The sequence below is a fragment of the Podarcis pityusensis genome, assembly GCF_964106645.2.
Source record: "Podarcis pityusensis genome assembly, chromosome: 11".
In the NCBI taxonomy this organism is placed as follows: domain Eukaryota; kingdom Metazoa; phylum Chordata; class Lepidosauria; order Squamata; family Lacertidae; genus Podarcis; species Podarcis pityusensis.
This window is the reverse complement of record NC_138036.1, coordinates 60,306,687-60,328,240: the sequence shown is the minus strand read 5'-3', so window position 1 is coordinate 60,328,240 and position 21,554 is coordinate 60,306,687. Positions and strand designations below refer to the sequence as shown.

The 21,554-nt window shown below is 41.7% G+C and overlaps 1 protein-coding gene across 6 annotated transcripts in view; it reads left to right on the top strand.

Annotated features, from left to right (window-relative positions):
* Positions 1–21,554, top strand: part of LOC308458002 (proprotein convertase subtilisin/kexin type 5-like) — a 167,837-nt gene that overhangs the window by 30,451 nt on the left and 115,832 nt on the right. For all 6 annotated transcript variants that reach the window (XM_080972454.1, XM_080972455.1, XM_080972456.1 and 3 more), the window contains one exon: positions 16,310–16,423. In XM_080972454.1, coding sequence (XP_080828580.1) covers positions 16,310–16,423 — 114 coding nt within the window. The remainder of the gene's footprint in view (positions 1–16,309; positions 16,424–21,554) is intronic.

Genomic DNA, 21,554 nt, shown 5'->3' with positions numbered 1-21,554 from the left:
TCCTCTGCCACCTCTTCCCTTAGACTGGCTAACTGACCAGTCCTGCTTCTCCTTTCTGTCCATGGATTAATAGTACTTGATGACCTTGGGGACAAGGTGTGGGCAAGGTGTTTTGGTATTTGGAGATGCTTCTGCAAAACTCATTGTGGTGCTAAATGATGTTTGCAAAGCATTATGCTTTCTGGGCTGTTTTGTCACCAATGGACCGCATTAAAATGATGTACGTATGCTGTGCCCTAGGGGCATTTAATCTCATGAGTTAATAATGTAATCCTACTATTACCTTAGTATAAATGCTCGGACACTAGAATACCTCTTCTGAATACATGCTTGTGTTTCCTTGAGCAGAATTTAACTCAGTGCATGATTTGTCAGTAGAATAATTTATTTTGTAAATGATCTAAGGATACTTAAAATTAGTATATGCTGATTTCTGAAGGGCTTATATATGGCCTGAGCTGTAATGCTAGGCTAAGTAGAAAAGAAATCAGTTTGATGGCTCAACCATGCCTTTAATATAATATTAACACATTTTTGAACACAAAAGCTCAAAACATTGCTATTTCAGAATCTGAACCCCCAAAGTAATTGAAAAGGACAGATTATTAAAATTGCACCTCTGAAATACCTTTGATTCTTCATCAGATAATTTGTATTTCTAAAGTGATCTTTGCTGGATAACATATATTAGATAAAATTATGGGGCTTTGCTTTAGTTTAATAAAAAGTTAATATGAACTTTACAGTGCAATGGGAGGTTCATGGATCAAACATCAAATGTGCAATTAATCAAATGATGTGATCATAAAACAGGAAAATAATGGAAGATTTTCAGATTCCCCCTCATTCCTTTTTAATTCTTTAGTAATGCAGAGCTTTTCACTGGAACTAGGGGAACGCCATGGTTTTGCAGATAAAGAAGAGGCAGGCTGTGCTGGACAACTAAGCAAAATCAGCTTTACTCCATCCCACAGTTAGCCACCTCTCTGGATCTCTGGTCATCCATATTCCTCTTAGAGAACTACTGAGAGAGGGGGGCAGTGTAAAAAGAGACCCAGTGCCATTTTCGAGGCTCTTATTAGGGCCATGTTAAGTATCGTGATTTAGTTTACTGAAATTGAGAGTCCTTAAACGCATTACTGCACAGCTTTCCAAACTTGTGTGGCGACATGTTAGTGTGTCAATGCTGTGTGTAGGTGTGTCTCACGAACGCTCCCTGCACTCCTCCCAGGGCTGGAAAGGGATTTGTTTAACCTCTGATTTGCTAGTAAAACTGAATTACTGTGTGACAAAATGATGCATGTCTGAAAAGCATGTCACCAACATGAAAAGTTTGGAAAGCTACGCATTACTGTGTGTTTAATTCTGGAATGTTCCCCAGTAATTCTTGTGTGATTGGTTAACTCTGGTGTCGGAGCCAGCCGTTACAAATGGCGAAGTTTAGCATAAAATAATGACACAGAGAGCCAGCAATATTTTCATGATGGTAGAAGCAGCTCCTTTCAAACTCTCCTCTCCTCCTGCAAACTTCTTTTATTATCCTTTGTCTCTCTCTCCAGCCGCATGGCTGTTTGCCAATGTCTCACGTTACCTCATCCGGTCAAGGCTTTTATTGCCCCCTTCACCATATAGGGTCAATCACTGCCCAGAGGAAACACAACTGCATTTAAGTCAATACATTCCAATACATTGTAAAGCTCAGAGTGCTGGTCAGCCGAGGTCAGGGGGCACCCTGCAATATTACAAGCCTTTGCCGTGGCTTTATGACTCCCACATGCCCTCTTTCTTTATTTTATTAATCAGAGTCAATACGGTTAGCGAGCGCAATAAGCAACTCTTGTGACACCGGAAGCGGGCTGCGGACTGGAGAACCATGCAGTACATATAGAAATTAAAGAAGGAATACATTGGATACAGCAACACAAAATAATGCAAATACTACTATAATGATCACTAAAATCAATAAATGTCGAAGCCAACTTCCATCTGGAAGCCAAGAATATAAGAATTCTGATTCCAAGCTTCCTTTTAGTTTATTAGCCATGCACTGGTGTCACTTCTATAGCACTGAGATTTGTCACTGTATGTTACTGTAAGAGAACAAAAGCTATTAAAAGTGAATTTCAATGTATATTGACAGTTTGGATATATGCCCCATGATTCTTTCCCCTCCTTAATTTGAAAATAAATGGGGGGAGGCTCATGGAGGGTCAATTGTACTGGAGGCCAAAAAGTTTGCTTAGGGGATCTAATATTAGTAAATTGAAAAGATCCATTGACAGGCACACCATGAAGCATTATGCCTGAATGACTGGCATACACACCCAACATTTAGAAGCATGCAATAAACTGGCAAACATAATCATATCTTGTACAAAAATATCATCCCTCCATATCTTATGATAATTTTCTCCCCTAAAAGTCTTATTCAACAACGCTGTTCTTCTAGTTCGAAAGTGGCTGAGCCGTGGATACTGCCAGCCAGAGTAGGATTCTGAAGATAGCTGCTTGCCAGCCGATGAGGTGAAATATGGTGGTTTCAACTGGACTGGGTCGTCTGCTGGATCCTTGTATAACGGTGCAGCAAAGGATGGCAAGGCAAATGGTTAGGAAAGCAAACACTGCCAGATGCAGCTCGTGTTCAGCACCTCTAGGTGGCGCATGCGGAAAGGTTTCAGTGCTTCACCCACAAAATGTTGACAAAGTGTAGGGGAGTTCCGCATGCCTTGAGGCAGGACAACCCACTGATATCGCTGGGTGGGCTGCGAATTGTTATATACTGGCAATGTAAAAGCAAACCGTTCCCTGTCTGCTGGAGCCAGTGGGATGAAGATGGTTCAATGTGGCCGAAAGTCAATTGTTCAGAAATAAGCTGGTCAGAGATAGCTGGTGCCGCTGCTGCGGATTTTTCTTTTGGTAGAGGCCACTGTTCTACCCCCACTGGGGTATCGGTGATCCTGGTTTGCCACACTGGAAACAAGTTGTATCGGTGGCTACAGGCTGGTTTTCATTTAGCGCTGTTGCCAGCAGATAAGCCTTGTGGCTGGCTGTTCCGACAGACTGACAAATGCGAAGCATGGCTGCTGTGTCTGTGGCAGGATTGTGTATTATCGGTCGCAATGCAACCTTACAATCCTCATTGGCATTTTCTAAGGCCAATTGTTTGATAATTATTTGTTTGGCTTCAGGATTTTCAATTTGGCGACTCACTGCTGTAAGCAGCCTGTCCATAAAGGAAGAATATGATTCTCTTGCCTCTTGCCTGATTGAACCCCACCTTGACTGAATACTGGTGGGTTCTGGGATTTTTCTCATTGCTTGTTTAGCAGCAAGAGCAGTGTCCCTCAATAAGATTTGCAGCAGTGTGGCTTGCACTGAAGCTTGAGCGAAGGGACCACGCCCCAACATGGCATCTAAGACATCTGCGAAGGTAACATTTGGATTATTTCCTCTGACTTGTTGTAACAAGGCTGGAGCATAAGCACGGCAGGCAGTTTCCCATTTGTGGGCAAACAAAACACCAGCTGATGGGGGTAACACTGTATGGGCCTCTGGAACCAAGAGCTGGGCTAATGTGGCTTCTAAAAGCGCCTGCGTATATGGGGCTTGGAGTCCATTGGCCTTTACTGACTGTTGCAGCTCTCTCAAGATCTTAAAGTCAAAAGGTTGGTGTTGGGCTTGGGTGCCTGCCGGGGCACCAGCAGGGGGCACAATAACAGGGAGTGCCATAGTATCCTGAATTAAGGAACAGGCAAGGACTGCACGTTGAAAGGGGGTAGCTGGTTCTGCCGCTGAAAGAGCAGGATCATTGCCAGCCAGACCACGGTATTTTTGCAGGATTGGGTCCTCAGGTGAGGAACTGTAGTCTGGAGGTTTGGGGTCTGGAGATGCTGGCAAGGCGAGTATTGGAACAGACTCTAACACAGCAGGCTGGATTAAAGAAGCTGAAGGTTGTGTTGGCAATGCAGCCATGGAGATATTTTTTGGTGATAAAGAGCCCATGGCGTAACGAACCTTGCACCATGCATTTAAAATCCGAACACCTATGCTGGGGTGCCCATGAAAATGTGCCCCAATCTTGTCCCAAAGTTTTAATTCCCAAGTCCCATCTGCAGGAAACCAGGGGGAATGCTCTTCGATGGCCAGAATGAGCTGTATCAAATCACCCTCCGGAACTTCCAATTCGTTGGAGGAGAGGAGAAATTTTAAGTCTTTTAAAAATTTCTGTTGGGGAGCAGACAAAGAGCTCCCCATTTTTCTAAAATCAATATAAAAAAGGGATCTAAACTCACCGGGATCTTTTTAAGATGATTTAGTGCTATGCAACCCTGGCCGGGCGTGGTGAGCAGATGATATCCTTTGCTAGGATCGATAAACCTCACACGGTTTCCTTTTAAAATCCTCTTAGTCTGCCTCAGACTGTTTTCTTTAAGTTGCCTCACACGGTTTTCTTTTAAAATCCTCTTAGTCCTCAGACGTATTCTTTTATTCAGCCTCACACGGGGCACCACTTGTCGGAGCCAGCCGTTACAAATGGCGAAGTTTAGCATAAAATAATGACACAGAGAGCCAGCAATATTTTCATGATGGTAGGAGCAGCTCCTTTCAAACTCTCCTCTCCTCCTGCAAACTTCTTTTATTATCCTTTGTCTCTCTCTCCAGCCGCATGGCTGTTTGCCAATGTCTCACGTTACCTCATCCGGTCAAGGCTTTTATTGCCCCCTTCACCATATAGGGTCAATCACTGCCCAGAGGAAACACAACTGCATTTAAGTCAATACATTCCAATACATTGTAAAGCTCAGAGTGCTGGTCAGCCGAGGTCAGGGGGCACCCTGCAATATTACAAGCCTTTGCCGTGGCTTTATGACTCCCACACTCTGATCATATGGGAGGTTTCTTATTACAGTGTCCATTTTGTTGTGTGAGTTGTTGTTGTTTAGTCATGTCCAACTCTTCTTGACCCCCTGGACCAGAGCACGCCAGGCACTCCTTTCTTCCACTGCCTCCCGGAGTTTCATCAAATACATGTTGGTTACTTCTATAACACTGTCCAACCATCTCATCCTCTGTCATCCCCTTCTCCTTGTGCTCTCAATCTTACCCAACATCAGAGGTTTTTTTTCCAGAGAGTCTTCTCTTCTCATGAGGTGGCCAAAGTATTTGAGCCTCAGCTTCAAGATCCGTCCTTCCAGTGAGCACTGGGGTTGATTTCCTTCAGAATGGATAGGTTTGATCTTTTTGCAGTCCATGGGACTCTCAAGAGTCTCTTCCAGCACCACTTGTGTGAGTCCTTGTGTGACTGTAATGGCTGCATTTCCAAGAACACTGAAGAAGAGACAGTGTTAGATAACTCTCTCTCTAAACACAATGCAGGAGGAGTCTAATGTTTCTGTGTGAATGCATGTGACAGAAAGAAGTATAGAAGATGTTCTCCCAAAGAAGCAGTAAGGAGAAGTCTGCTGGAAGGAGGAAGGGGAAACCTCTCAGAAGCAGCTGCATGGCCAGGCTGGGTCATGTGCAGAAGGTTGAGAGCAAGTACTGGAAAGAGAGAAAGACACAGTTAGTTTGAATGTTAAGGAAGAAGCTGTAATCTTCAACTAAGAAAAAACTGAGCCAAGGCTTGGATAAGCATATGAATATAAATACTTTGCATATATTCTTACCTAGCTATATGTTCTGCAAGTAAAATCTTTTGAATATTTTAGCAAGTGTTTGGACATAGTTTTAATTTCAAGAAAAGAATCAGTATTGCACGTGGTTTGGCTTCCTGGCTGCAATTTAGCTACTCTGCCAACAGGCCAACCAACCCACAAGGCCAGGTGAGGTGGCTGCTTCAGGCAGCAGAATTCACAGGGGTGGCAGATCCTGATGTAGATCTTTACTCCCCCTTTCTTCCCTGACTGGGGGAGACACCATTTTGTGGTTCACCCCAAGTGTTAATATGTCTTGGGCCAGCCCTGGTTCTCTCACACACAAAATACAGAACTTTATAAATGTGCTTCTTCCTTTGCGGCATGCTGGCCAACAAGGCAGTTAAACCTTTCCCCTATAGCAACTCTTGCTGCTTTGCTTATGACAAGGTGAACTATGCTGAATACTTGCCAATTTACTATCACCAGGTGACAGTCTTCCTGTGGAATACCCTGATGTATGTCAGAACTTTATGAATTGACAGTTCTTAGTTCAGCTGTCTGGCAGGAGAGCTTTTGAACAAATTCCTGTTGGCCAAACCATTGATTTAAGACTAAACAAAGACACACAGATATCAAAGTTCAGCCGAAGTACAGCAAAATCCAGCCTAAAATTGGATGCTGTGAAGAGATACTACATCACAGGACAACACAGGAGTGGTTTCCATAGTCAAATAAGAAAAATAGGGCAGAATAATGTATCGGATCTTCATCATGTACAGTTTAAAATATGAGAGTAAGAAGAAAATAAAGTATTGTTAGTCGTAAAACTACTTCAAAGTTGGGTCAACACCTTATCTCCCCAGTGATAGCAGCTGCTTGGGAAAATAACCTATAATTCTGATAACTAAACAGAATTCCAATACGCTGCTGCTTATTTGACAGCCCAGCCACAAAATCTGGTGTTGCCTGAGGCAAATGAGATACTGGAGTGAGACTGGTTTAGGTGAAGTGAGTCACTTGGTGGCACTACGGGTACTTCCAGACAGAACTTTATTAAGGAATCAGTGTTGCTCATGCATGCATGTTTTTCCACAGTTTCCATACAATGTTGTTGTTGTCAAAATGCCAGCACCCCTCAATGTAGGGGGCAAGTGAGCGCCCCTGGCAGAATCACCTCCAATGGCCTGCAGGCTCTTACCTATGCCCTTCTTCTTCATGAAATCTACAAGATTAGCAATAACGTCAGCTGGTTTTTCTCTTTTTGAGCCTTTCTCCAGAGTGAAGTGGCAGAGATACTTGGCTCACAGTGTTCTGCACACAGAGTACTGCTGTTCTGTGATGATACTGGGGAACTGCTGAACTGAATTGTCTGCTTTCAGCCACAGTCAATTTCACCCTTCTGACAAAGATAATCCAATTCCTGGTCCAGGGATTTCATAATTTTTTCTTGAGCCCTCTTGACTTTATTGTGATCAACTACCAGTCTCTTCTTCAGTCATCAAGTCAGCATCCATAAAGGTGGCAGTGGTGATGGCAGCTGTGGCAAGCAGGCCAACCCCCTATCTGATGCTCTGCATAGCAACTTTATGTACTTCTACTGTATTGTACTCTATTTTTCTTAGAAGTGGAAGGCGCAGTTGGTTTTCCTAATGCCAGTTCATAACTTCCATCTTGGTCATCAGCTATTTGTGGGGGGGTTTTATCATCAGCAGAGAAGATAATTGCATTTGATGCAACCTGCTTGCTTCTCTGCTTATATTCAGCAAGCCTTCTCCTCTTGCCACTTCCGCGTTTTGGTTTATTTGTTATGCTCAGGCATATGCAATATAACTAAAAGTACTTGACAATAATTTGTAATGATTTTTCTGCAATTTTACACACTTTTTTTCACACTTTTTTTAATAAGACAAGTTTAAAATTATTGAGAATTCCACAAAAATGCAAAATAGCCAATATTTTTATGTGGTTATTTACCAAGTAAAACTAAATTACATTAATTTAACCAAAACATATTTTAAATTCCCAAGTCATGTTACAACTTTTTAACACCCCTAATTTTTGAAATTTGAAAAATTCAACACACCCTAATCCCTTAATGTAGCTACCGTGAGGGGGGGGGGTGACTCTTAATGCTTTTCTCTACAAATTTTCCCTTTCATTTTGTCCCCCCCCCCATCTTTCCTTCAATATAAGCACAGCTGTCATCGCTTTTTTCTTCGCAGGATTACTGTGTTTGCACACAAAGTGTTTATCTTTTAATGCTCCTTCCTCATGTTAAGTTTTCTTTTCTAACTTGAAACAATTCTGGTCTTTGAACTTCTCTAAGCAGAGAAACCTTATCCATAGTTTTCTAACTGTCTGTGTATCATTTCCTTATTTATTTAGGTATGGAGTATTTTAATCTTTATACATTTTACAAATTTGTTCTTCATCATTCTCATTCCCTCCCCCCCCCCCTCCTTTGCAGGTTTCTGTTCTTCGTTATGCAATATTTCCTACCATATTTACTCTGCTATAGTTTCTCCCTCAGTCTGTGGCTCAGTCTGTATCTCCACATAAGAGCACGAGGAGAGCCTGCAGGATCTGTCCAATGGCCCATTCTGTTCAGCATCCTGTTCTCACAGTGACCAACTAGATGACTTTGCAAAACCAGGAAGCCAGATCTGAGCCTAAGAGCCCTCTCCCTCCTGTGATTTCCAGCCACTGGTATTCAGAAACTTTATTGCCTCCAGCTGTAAAGGCACTGAGCTGAGCCTCAAGGCTAGCAGCTATGATAGCCTTAGCCTCCATGAATTTGTCTAAGCCTCTTTGTCTAAAGCCAATATCAGACAGAATCTACATTGCTTATGGACAATTACCTGCAGTTGTTCACACTATTTTTTTCAGTTGTCAGTGACTGTCTCCAATTAACACTCTCCTCACTCGTCTCTCTGCCCATGAATTACCTTAAGGATGAGTAGAATTCTCACTTCTTTTGAATTAAATTCTGTTTTTCTCTTTTCCCCAACCTGTTTTTTTTAATTAATCTCTTCTTCTTTGATTGATTGATTGATTTCTTCTTTAATTGCTTTCTTTCTTCTTTGATTATTTTATCAACACACAGATCTTTCTTCTTCAGACATTCACAGTTTTGCTTCCTACTTCCAAGGTATTCAACAGGTATTTATTTTTGTCTTTTATTTGGTCTCCCCACACAGTAAACACTTTACTAGCTGGTGGAATAATGTTTTGGAAAAATATACTTGAACATGTGAATTCTGGATTTTTTTTGGTTTGTGTTTAGTGCTTTTCTTTTTGTCCCTGGATTTTGCTAGCCATACATAATTGCCTTAAACAATGGAAGCATTCCATAGAAAACAGAAGGGACCCCCCAAAAAATGCTATCAACTTGTATACATCAAGCCATAGTGGGGACGGATCCTTGCCTAGAATAGGTGATTCCAAACACTCCCAACTGCCTGGCTATAAACAAAATAGTGTGGGGTTTCTTTGAGTTAAATCTCATTGTCAGAGGTCACTTCCAGATTACGTCTTTATTGAGTATCTGATCCTATTTGTGTTTGTGGTCATCAGGTGCACCGGGTTCTGCCCAACATGGGGGCACAGTGTGCATGTGATGTCACACAGTGGGAGGAGGCCCAATGGGGCCTAGTGGCAGCCTGGGAGGTGCTTGACGGGACTCACCTAGCTGCAGAACATTGAGGGGGCCTTGTCCTCCATGGCCCTGCATAGATGGCACACCTAGTATGGAGGCTTGCTCAGCTGTAGGTCTGAGTAATGTTTTGAAGGGGGAAGGAATGGGTTTCTGTGCAGTCAGTGAAACGGGACCCAAAATCTCATTTTTGGGATTTTTTTACAGTTTCTCAGCTGCTTTTTCGTCCCCTAAGGTGGGGAGAAAGAAGCAGCTGAGATACATTCCAGACATTGTGGTATATTAGCATATTGTAATATTTAGCTGGTAATATATCACAATGTTGAAAACCAGATATCGCCCACTTTCCAATGCATTCATTCACTTCACTTATTTACTTATTTACTAAATAAATAAGTAACTCCAAGCTTTTGGGGAAGCAGGTTTGTTGTGTGAGAGTTCCAAATCAACTAACATGTGTGGCCTGAACTTGCCAATATGTAATTTAATCTGACTTCAAAATAGCAAAATGTGTTCTCCCTAGCAGAGAGCACGTGTTGCGGTGGGGGATACAAGCCACCCCAGTGTTGCTGGGCGGATTTGCGGAGTGACCCAGGCAGTGAATTGGTTAATTGGGCCGCTGGGGAGAATTGCTTGTTGCCAATTTTGAAGGAGGGGTCAGAGGTTTTAAATATTGGTCGCCCAACTTTGGGAGTCCTCTTGGCTGCTTGCACCGGATCACCCGCCCACCCTCCCTGTATTGGGGGGGTTGTTCGCTTGACCTTGCTATGCCTGTGATGGGGTCGTCTGCTTTGAGGCAGGAGCCTGGTAGGAATATTGTCCATTTGGCTGATTGGTTGATGCCATTTGTTTTTTGCCTACTGCGTAGCAAATTGTCACAACTTGTAAGGTTGGCGGTTAGGCATTAGTTCAAATTGGTTGGTGGAGGGGTAAGTGCCTACCCTTCCAATGGTGGTGCGGAAAGGGAATTCTCTTAAAGGAATCCAGGGGCTTGCCATTCTTTTTGTCCTTGTCCCTGGCATCGGACTTGGGCCATGCAAGCCACCAGGAGCATGAGGGCGAGAAGTGAGGGACTGAGGCCCAGCTTCATTTTCTCCCCAAAATTGTTTCCCTCACTGGCTTCCCCTGGAATTTGGAAGTCATTTCTGTCCCTCGGCAAGGACAGATAGTCGGAACCAATGCCTAAGCAACCACTCACTTGTGTGTATTTAAATAAAGCTGTGGCCAAAATCGTGCCAAAATCCCAAACCAAAATTGATGTGTGATGTGTGAATTATTGGGGGGTGGCTTGGGGACCTCGACACGCAACAGCCTGAAAGTGATGTGTTTCTCTTGTAGGACCTAAAAGGCCACCTCACTGGTTTTCAAAGCAGCAACCACGTCAGTGGTTGGTGAGTTGAGGCAAGAATGCCACGTTGCTACACTACATTGCTAGTGCAACAAAGAGATCTGGATTTGGTCCCTTGCTGAATCATGTGATGGCAGCAGTGCTGGTTCAGGATTAAGCAGATCCTTTGCCAGGCAAACATTGAGATGCTGTGGCGGAGGCTGGCAGAACAAGGCTTGTTGGATGGACATCTTTGTCTCAACCGAACCTTTCCACTCTGGTAGATTGGGGTTTTGGTTTGCAGCCTTGGCATATTGTAAGCCTTTATTTCCTAAGAGCAAGTTGATGACTCAAGGGGACTGCTTTGCTTTAGGAAAGATTGCATCTTATTCTGTTTCTCTTTCTTTTTTCTTTTAATGTCCCTTTTAATGTTAACTTGGGACAATTCTTATCCACTAGAAGAGCGTTTATAAAATACTGCATTGAATACAAAAGCGATCTCTGAGATGACAAGACTGGAAATAATGTATTTTAAACAATTATTTAGATTTCAATCTGGCTTGGCTTTGATTTCTAGACATTCAGGAAATAGAAATATAGAACTTTTGGAAGTGAACTGAATGAGAAAATGTGCACAATTACTCCTACAGCTAAGTGTGACATTATGAAATGTTTAAATGTGAAGAAGCCTTGTTTTTGCAGCCTCTCATTTTCTCCAGAAATGAAAATCTGTATAATCAATTACTCCATATATTCTTCTTCTTCAGGGTGTATGAGCTTCAAACTATTGATATTTCAAAAATGAAAACACTTTTAAAAAACCACTTTAAAAATATCAGCTATTAGAGAAATGTGTCCATACATCCATGCAATATTCATAGGAAACTACTGACATTACTAGAAAATAGCTGCTAAGACTAAAACTCACAGACACTTATTATATTCAACTTAGTTACTCTGTGGACTCAGTGCAAATTAAGACACATTTTATAAATTGAAGACCGTGATTCTCTGCTTTAGCTCCACCTATATAATCAGTGTAATTACAAAAAAAAAACAATTTTAAAACTATGGTAACCCAGCACACGGTGAAACTCACTTAAAAATCCAAAAGAAGCACTTCCCCAACACTAATCCCATATGACTTTGAACACATACAGTCGGCTAATTTTTTTGCAACTTTCTTTACTAATTTATACCCAGCTGGGAATAAATTTATTTTGATTATCAGCATTTTATCAGCTTTGCTCAGATATTAGGAATTGTAGAAAATAAGGCAAGATAACATACAGGCCAACACATGCCAAAGCAGACTGGTTTTGGCTACCTTTAAGTACTGTGGAGCAGTACGTAGGTTTTAAATTTTTGACTAATATGTTATTACTAGGGGCTGCACCATTGCCCACTTTGCTCCCCATGCCCCCCTTATTCCTCCTACATTTACCCCCTAGAGCAGGGCAGTCTAACATCTCAGACCAAGTGGGCCATAAGAGTACTTCGATACAAAACCTGTGAGCTGTGCACTGAATTAAATTTCCATATTGTAAATTAAAGAGTTCACAATATAGTTAATATTATTTAAGACGCACAATTAATATATTTAATTGAAAATATAATTAAACTAATTATATTTAAAATATTTATTTTAAAAAATAATACACAAACATATGTATGCACTTTTGTTAACAACATAGACATTGAATCCCTGTCAGGATAAAAAGGAGGGGTTTTAAGAATTGTAATAGTGATATCATTATCATCATTATTATTTTAGAAGGCTTCTAGCAAAAATGATTCACGCCTCCTGTGAAGCCAGTAAATAAATGCAGCCGAAGAAGAGTGCACAGGGGGGAGGAGAGTGGCTCCCGGAGCCCCCGCCTGGCCTTAGCAGGTGGGAGTGGCCTGGTGGCAGAAGGTGCCACTGGACTGAGAGCTCGTAGGGCGAAGTGAGGGGCTTGTTCAGCAGGGAGAGGCGGCTAGCTGTGTTGGGGTGGGAAGAGAGGAGGAGGAGGAGGAGGCACTACTGTAGCAGCAGCAGTGAAGGAGGAGGGCAGACTACATGGCTGCTGAGGCAAATACAAGATGGGTGACACCTGGCTTGAGAGCAGTACATGTGAAAAGGATCTAGGAGTCTTGGTTGACCACAAACTTGACATGAGCCAACAGTGTGACGCGGCAGCTAAAAAAGCCAATGCAATTCTGGGCCTCATCAATAGGAGTATAGCATCTAGATCAAGGGAAGTAATAGTGCCACTGTATTCTGCTCTGGTCAGACCTCACCTGGAGTACTGTGTCCAGTTCTGGGCACCACAGTTCAAGAAGGACACTGACAAACTGGAACGTGTCTAGAGGAGGGCAACCAAAATGGTCAAAGGCCTGGAAACGATGCCTTATGAGGAACGGCTAAGGGAGCTGGGCATGTTTAGCCTGGAGAAGAGGAGGTTAAGGGCTGATATGATAGCCATGTTCAAATATATAAAAGGATGTCACATAGAGGAGGGAGAAAGGTTGTTTTCTGCTCCTCCAGAGAAGCGGACACGGAGCGATGGATCCAAACTACAAGAAAGAAGATTCCACCTAAACATTAGGAAGAACTTTCTGACAGTAAGAGCTGTTCGAAAGTGGAATTTGCTGCCCAGGAGTGTGGTGGAGTCTCCTTCTTTGGAGGTCTTTAAGCAGAGGCTTGACAACCATATGTCAGGAGTGCTCTGATGGTGTTTCCTGCTTGCCAGGGGGTTGGACTCAATGGCCCTTGTGGTCTCTTCCAACTCTATGATTCTATGATCTATGAGGCAGGTGGTGCTCAGCTCCACTCTGCCAGGTGAGCAAGTGAGCAGCAGTCTACCACTGCTGTTGTGAGTGGCACACGGGAGGCAGCTCCAGAGCAGCCGTACCTCCACTGCCACCATTGGGGGATCAAAGTAGTGCAGCACAGACTTCCTTCCTTGGAGTCGGCCATGGAGGATCTCCACAAGGATACTGCAGGACAGCACGGCCTGAAGGCCCCCCTTCCTTGTCCACCAGGGGCTGCCAAAAAAGGCCTCCCCACCCCACGCAACTTCTAAACTCACTTTTCACTTTCCCAACCACATTTCTGAAGCCACTTTTCTTTTCTGCATCCTTGCTTTGTGACCCTGTTTTCACCTTCAGCCCCATGTCTATAGCTGACCCCCTCATTTTGTGCAACCTCCCTTGCACATAGACCACACCCATTGTAACCTCCCGCATCTCCCACACCCACCAAGCGCTCTTTCCATCTTCCTCCTGACTTTGAAGCCATCATCCCCTCCTAGTCTTCAGATCCTTTCACCCCCTTGCTTTCATCTTTAACCCATTCCCAAGCCTGCTATTCCCTTTTCTTTTTGCAACCCCCTTTGCTCTCCCATTTTCACCTTTATTTCCTTTCCCCGCCTCCTTACTTTTCACAACTCTTCATTGTACACAGACCACCACACACCCCGTTCCCACCTCTCTCCTGTTCTGCAGCCTTCTTTGCACTCACAACTGATGCTAATATATGATACTGTATCTTTAAGATGAATAGGATTTTAAGAGCAAGGCTGTTAGTTTATTAAGTTAGAGAATGTTAGTTTAAATTGATGGATGTTGTACACATGTGGGTGTTTGTTTGTTAATAAAATATCTTTTCTAAATTACTGCACTGAATTTGGAACTTCATGCTGAAGATAACGCATGGTGCCAGGAGTGAAATTCAGGATTGTGGGAAGGTGCTATAGAATATTTGAGGGCTCTTTATCTCTCTCACATAAGAAGGCTAAGGAATGGAAGAGTTTCTCACTTCTCCCTCTACTCAAACAATGGTAGAAGTTTGAGAAAAGAAAGGGTGGAGGGACACAGATGAAAAAAAAAAGTTTTTTAAAAAATGGCACACAGTTGAGTAAAGCAGGGATGGAGGAATACTGAGGACTTGTTCAAACTGGTTTTTTTTTTTTAAAAAAAAGTAGAAATAGCAGAGATGGGTATAACACAGAAGCTAACACCAAAAAGCTCAACGCAACAGAGCCTTTCCTAATTCAATTCTTGCAATCGTCAGTCTACTCTAATCTCTATGGCATGAGGGAGAATTTATGGGAGCTGAAGGGACGTGTGCATGTAGGAGCCACTTCCCGTCGTGCACGGTGGCCTCTGTGTTCTAAGTGATGCTGCAGGCAGTTGACATACTTGAAAGAAGGCCACTCATGTTCAGATTACACAGGACACATAAGGAATCAGCAGTGTTTATTATTTTGTAGGAAACACTGGAAAAATCAAATGTGCATTTGTCCTTTGCTGCTGTGTGTTGGTTTTCTCAACCCTGGATGAACTCTGCTTGCAGCTTCAATTGCTGACCTTAAAAAGTCACCCTGCACAAGGTTTGCAAAACCCTGGAAATCCAAACTGGGATATTTACAGGAAAGGTCGATAGGTTTGCAGAATAAAGTGCAGTAAATTTCCTGTAAATATACCGTATGTCAGCTACTCCATAAGCCTCAGAACTTCCTTTGACAGAAGTTTAAAAAACCCCACCATGAAACATTTGTATTGTAATGTGATTCAGAGAAGCATTTCTTAGACATAATGTGAAAAGAACAGGTTAGCAACTGTTCTGTGCTACACTTTATAGAAAATAATCTATAGTGGTTTTGATGTGCTGTATGTGGGTGGTGATTATATTTCTTTTTTAAAATGAGAGACTATTGTTATTTTGATTATATGTTCTGTTTTCTCTGCTCTCATCAATATCTAATCTTGTAACATATACCAAAAGGTTTCATTGTGGCTATGGTAATATTCCATTCTAAAGAAAGAGAACAAAAAATAGGTAGCAATTCACTTCAGAAGTGATTGTTTATCAAACTTCATGCACAGCTGAATGTTCAGAAGCATTTTAAAAACAAAACATTTTCCAGGAAAGTAAAGAGCTGAACAATGAGCAGCAGGTTAAATTACAACAGGTAACTTAAAAGGGATGCCAAACAGAAGATGATCAAGGTTCCAGGTCATGTTTTCAAACTAAGTTACTTATTGTCAGAAACTTATTGAAGATTCTGAATGCACAGAATGGACTTGCAGATCTGAGTAGGCTATGTATAATTGGGATACAATAAATACATAGAATATTTCACAAAATCATTATTTTTAAACAGACATTTATGTATTGTTTGCTATGTAGTTGACTCTCAACTTAAATAGGATTTACATTCTGGGGATAGCATGTAAAACCAAAACCGCATATAGTCAAAACACTCACTCTCTGCACCTCTGAATGCTCTTCCGAGGTGAGTGTAATGGTGGATGAGATTGTCTATGGTTCCCCACCCCCACTGGAAGCCTGCCCCCTTTGATTGATTGATTGATTGATTGATTGGGAGATAAGCAAATTCAGTACGTAAGTTGCGAGTAGACTGAATTCATTCATTCTCTGTCATGATCTTGTGCATATAATAACAGAAAACCACCCTGCGTTCTTAACAACTGTATAGCTTGAAAGCCTGTTTTAAGACTGTATAAGACACTGTGCTCTCTCTCCCCCACACACTTACTTTTAAGAAAAGTAGTACATTAACCTGAATTTTGCACCAAGAAATGTATTCAGCTCCTTTTTTTGGAACAAACAACTGCAGATTTTATATATTTATTTAGGATAACCATGGTGTTGTTTTGGTATTTACCACATGTTTTCCTTATTGACAGGTGGAATGGATAGAACAGCAGGTTGTAAAAATAAGGACAAAGAGGGATTACAAACCTGGTGGCATCCAACCCGTGTATTTTAATGATCCCAAATGGCAAAGTATGTGGTACATGGTAAGTTCATATAGGCTATTTCTTGACTAACGTATTTCATAGTAAACAAAATAGAATGCCATAACTTTGTTTTATGTGAAGCAATAAAGGTTATGAAACTTGATCATATGAGCTGTTACCAATTCAGGATCTGTGTTTAGAATTCTAATACATTAGGTTTTATCATGGTAGAGGGAGAAGGGAACCTGTGTTAGCAGAGAGAAATTCTTTTCTTGAAGGATGTTGCATTTATCTTTAATTAAAGCTATAATTTCTTGAGAAGAAGCATAGATCCCAGAGTGATGATATGGTACTTTTGTGGTTTTCTGACCAACATTAGCACTGGATCCAAACTACAAGAAAGAAGATTCCACCTAAACATTAGGAAGAACTTCCTGACAGTAAGAGCTGTTCGACAGTGGAATTTGCTGCCAAGGAGTGTGGTGGAGTCTCCTTCTTTGGAGGTCTTTAAGCAGAGGCTTGACAACCATATGTCAGGAGTGCTCTGATGGTGTTTCCTGCTTGGCAGGGGGTTGGACTCGATGGCCCTTGTGGTCTCTTCCAACTCTATGATTCTATGATTAGTGCAAGCTTCTTCCTTTCTCCCGAAATTGGATTACTGCAATGCAGTTTATATGGAGCAAACAAAGTCTGAAAATTTCTGTAGGTGCAAAAAGCAGCCCACAAGGGTTTGGTCTGGAGTCAGCAGGTCACATAACATATGACTAGTTGTTAGGGTTTTCTGTGCTCATTTCATTTTTTTTTTTTTTAAATAAATTTTTATTAATTTTCCAAACACAAAATAAAAAAACAAACAATACACAATACACCGACATACAAACATATAAACATGTATAATTTCATAACCATTTTTTCATAAACCTTACTTTCCGGACTTCCCCATACCTCCCCTTTTCTGCATCCTTGTTTTATATTTCTTCAGCAACTCCTCAGTCAACTAATTATTCAATTCAATTTCTTTTAAGTTCTTCTAATATTATTAATTACAGCTGCAATTCTCTGTTTCCCAACCCCTTGACATTTTAACATTCCTGAATTTTACAACGAGTTCTAAGATAAACTTTGAATTTCTTCCAATCTTCTTCCACTGTCTCTTTCCCCTGGTCCCGGATTCTGCCAGTCAACTCCGCCAGTCCCATGTAGTCGATCACCTTCGTCTGCCATTCTTCCAGTGTGGGTAGTTGTTGTGTCTTCCAATACTTTGCTAGAAGAATCCTTGCTGCTGTGGTCGCATACATAAAAAACGTCCTATCCTTCCTTCTCACCAATTGGCCGACGATGCCCAGGAGAAAAGCCTCAGGTTTTTTAGGGAAGGTCCATTTAAGAACCTTCTTAATTTCATTATAGATCATTTCCCAAAAAGCTTTTATCCTCGGGCAGGTCCACCAAAGGTGATAAAAAGTACCTTCAGTCTCATTACATTTCCAACATTTGTTATTGGGCAGATGATAAATTTTTGCAAGCTTGACTGGGGTCATGTACCACCTATACATCATTTTCATAATGTTTTCTCTTAAGGCATTACATGCCGTAAATTTAGTACCGGTGGTCCACAACTGTTCCCAGTCAGCAAACATAATGTTATGACCAATATCTTGTGCCCATTTTATCATAGCTGATTTCACCGTTTCATCCTGTGTGTTCCATTTCAACAGCAGATTATATATTCTCGACAGATTCTTAGTATTGGGTTCTAACAGTTCTGTTTCTAATTTTGACCTCTCCATCTGGAAACCTATTTTCCTGTCCTGTTTAAATGTCTCGTTTATCTGAAGGTAGTGCAACCAATCTCGCACTTTGGACTTTAATTTCTCATAACTCTGTAATTTAACTTTTTCCCCATCTTGTTCTAAAATTTCTGTGCTCATTTCAGGGTTCTGGTTTTTACTCTTAAAATCCTAAAGGTCATAGTATTTCAGGAATCACCCCCTTGGTTATAAACTTGCCCAAGAAGATGATTCTGCTTTTAAGGCTGTTTTCTCTGTCCCCACCCAATCAGAAGTTTGGTGGGTAAGTACAAAGGTGGAATTTGATACCAAGACATGGAATGCTGGCCTCCCAAAGGATATATTATCTTTCTCCATCAATGCTCACTTTAAGGAGGACACAAAGAACAGTGTAGTTTTATTAAGGATTCTTAAGGTAACACTTCTGAATGAGCCTTATCAAAGCTGGTTTTACTGTTGCTATAACCTTCCTAATTTTTCCAAATTTTTAATTTGCTGTTTTATTTGTTTATAATATTTTTTTCATATAAAATTCTCTGCTGTCTTTTGTTATACTTATTCTCAAGGCTCCCAAGCCCTATTCAGGCATTATTAAAGTTAAAGTGTGTTGGAGATTCCGGGGGCTGTGCGTGCCAACCCTGCCCCTTTCACCTTAGACCTATTAAATCAGTTGGCTTGCTTTCAAGGCTCCCTGTGATCAGGAATGCTGGTCATGCAGGGTGACTTGTAAGCTTCTCAAGCAAACATTCAGACCTTGCTGTTTAACATGGCAAGATGGAGGTGCAGGGGGCAATGCACAGCCCTCCCCATCCAACATGTTTTTATTTCAAGGAACTCATTGTGACTGGATTGAGGAGGCACTTTGCTGGTAAAACAGTTGGTCTGATATTTCAACAAGTAGCTTCAGGTGATAAGTTTAAAAAGAATCCTTCCAGATATTGTGCTGTTGTTTTATGAATGTAAATATCCTTGCAGATGAAATTATTTTCCATTTTTTTGAGCAAATGGTGCAGAAACAAACAACTTAGAATCATAGAATCATAGAGCTGGAAGAGACCACAAGGGCCATCGAGTCCAACCCCCTGCCAAGCAGGAAACACCATCAGAGCACTCCTGACATATGGTTGTCAAGCCTCTGCTTAAAGACCTCCAAAGAAGGAGACTCCACCACACTCCTTGGCAGCAAATTCCACTGTCGAACAGCTCTTACTGTCAGGAAGTTCTTATTAGTAACTAGTGTTAGAAAGTTTTATTAGTAACTAGTGTTTGCATTGGTGGCTATAACAGCATTATGTTTAAAATAGTAATATACCACTATGCAATTGTTCAGATCTTGATTAACAAATAGCCTAGCAATGAAAAGAGCTGACCTAAGTTTATTGTTCCAACTTCTTCATCAAAGACCTTTCATTCATATTTCTCAAATGATCTTTATTATAATTCTGTTGACTCCTACTATCTAAGGGACATAACTCAGCATGCTTTGCATGCTGCTGTCTTATATGCTACTCATAAACATAGTTACTTGGAATAAATACTATTAGTCTAAATTAATTTAGGGTCACATCTGAAAAGAATTTCATCTTTAGAACTGATTCTGAGTAGAATTGCTATAGGGAAAGCAGAGTTTGGAGTGTAAGACTCTGGAGATGCTGCATTCAAATGTACATAGTACTTTGGAGTTTGGGCATACGTAGCCTCATCTTTAGGGACGCGGGTGGCGCTGTGGGTTAAACCACAGAGCCTGGGACTTGCCTATCAGAAGGTTGGCGGTTAGGATACCCGTGATGGGGTGAGCTCCCGTTGCTCGGTCCCTGCTCCTGCCAACCTAGCAGTTTGAAAGCACGCCAAAGTACAAGTAGATAAATAGGTATCGCTCCGGCTGGAAGGTAAGCGGCGTTTCCGTGCGTTGCTCTGGTTCGCCAGAAGCGGTTTAGTCATGCTGGCCACATGACCCGGAAGCTGTACGCCGGCTCCCTCAGCCAATAAAGCGAGATGAGCGCCGCAACCCCAGAGTCGGCCACGACTGGACCTAATGGTCAGGGGTCCCTTTATCTTTACCTTTGCAGCATCATCTTTATGCAGTGAAGTGGGGTGGGAGCTGGCGCTCAAGCCTAAATTAGATTCAAGTACAGGTTCTGGTGTGCACAAATCTGACATTCAGATGTGTGGGTGCGATGGGATGGAAAGACCAGATAGATCTTATGAAGACTCTCTAAGCCATGCTTTGATAAGTCTACCTAAGAGAAGAACTAAACAAACAAAAGATTAAATGGCAGATCAGAGTATTTACATCAACTTTCTTCATCTCAAACACCATTTTAAATTGAGGCCACACATTTATCTTTAAATAATGGGAATGATGTGTATACATCTGTACTTCTTAATGAGCAGCAGTAAATAATTTTCTAGTAAAGTGTCCCTAGAACCAATATTCATTAAACTAGCATTTTTCACACAAAAATGTAGAAATACGACATTTAATCTTGACTAGGGATGAATGAGCCCATTATAGTATTAATTTGTTCCAGTTTTACATGGGGACAAAACCAGTGCTATTTTTCTAGAAAAGACCAATGCTCACCACGAACTCACTTTTGTTCTTTTATAATAGCAATGGTGCCCACCTGAGAGGTGCTGGAACTGAGTTCAAGCTGAAAATAAGCTTTGGACGGGACTAAGTCTGTGCTGTCCTGTTTCTGTGTGGGTTTTAAAGAGAAAATCTGTTGAAACCTGCAACAAAATATACATTTAAAAAAGTGGGGGAAATTACTTAAATGGTGGTCCAAGCGGTAACATTAAGCTTAGTACCTATCAGGTGATATTTTTCTCCTTGCTGAGAATGAGATAGAATCATAGAATCATAGAGTTGGAAGAGACCACAAGGGCCATCGAGTCCAACCCCCTGCCAAGCAGGAAACACCATCAGAGCACTCCTGACATATGGTTGTCAAGCCTCTGCTTAAAGACCTCCAAAGAAGGAGACTCCACCACACTCCTTGGCAGCAAATTCCACTGTCGAACAGCTCTTACTGTCAGGAAGTTCTTCCTAATGTTTAGGTGGAATCATCTTTCTTGTAGTTTGGATCCATTGCTCCGTGTCCGCTTCTCTGGAGCAGCAGAAAACAACCTTTCTCCCTCCTCCATGTGACATCCTTTTATATATTTGAACATGGCTATCATATCACCCCTTAACCTCCTCTTCTCCAGGCTAAACATGCCCAGCTCCCTTAGCCGTTCCTCATAAGGCATCGTTTCCAGGCCTTTGACCATTTTGGTTGCCCTCCTCTGGACACGTTCCAGTATGGTTTCACTTTAATTTTTTTATTGGTTTATAGTGTGTCAGACACTGGAGGAAACAATCCCCAGGAGCGGATAAGACAAGGAAAAGTCCTTGCCATCCG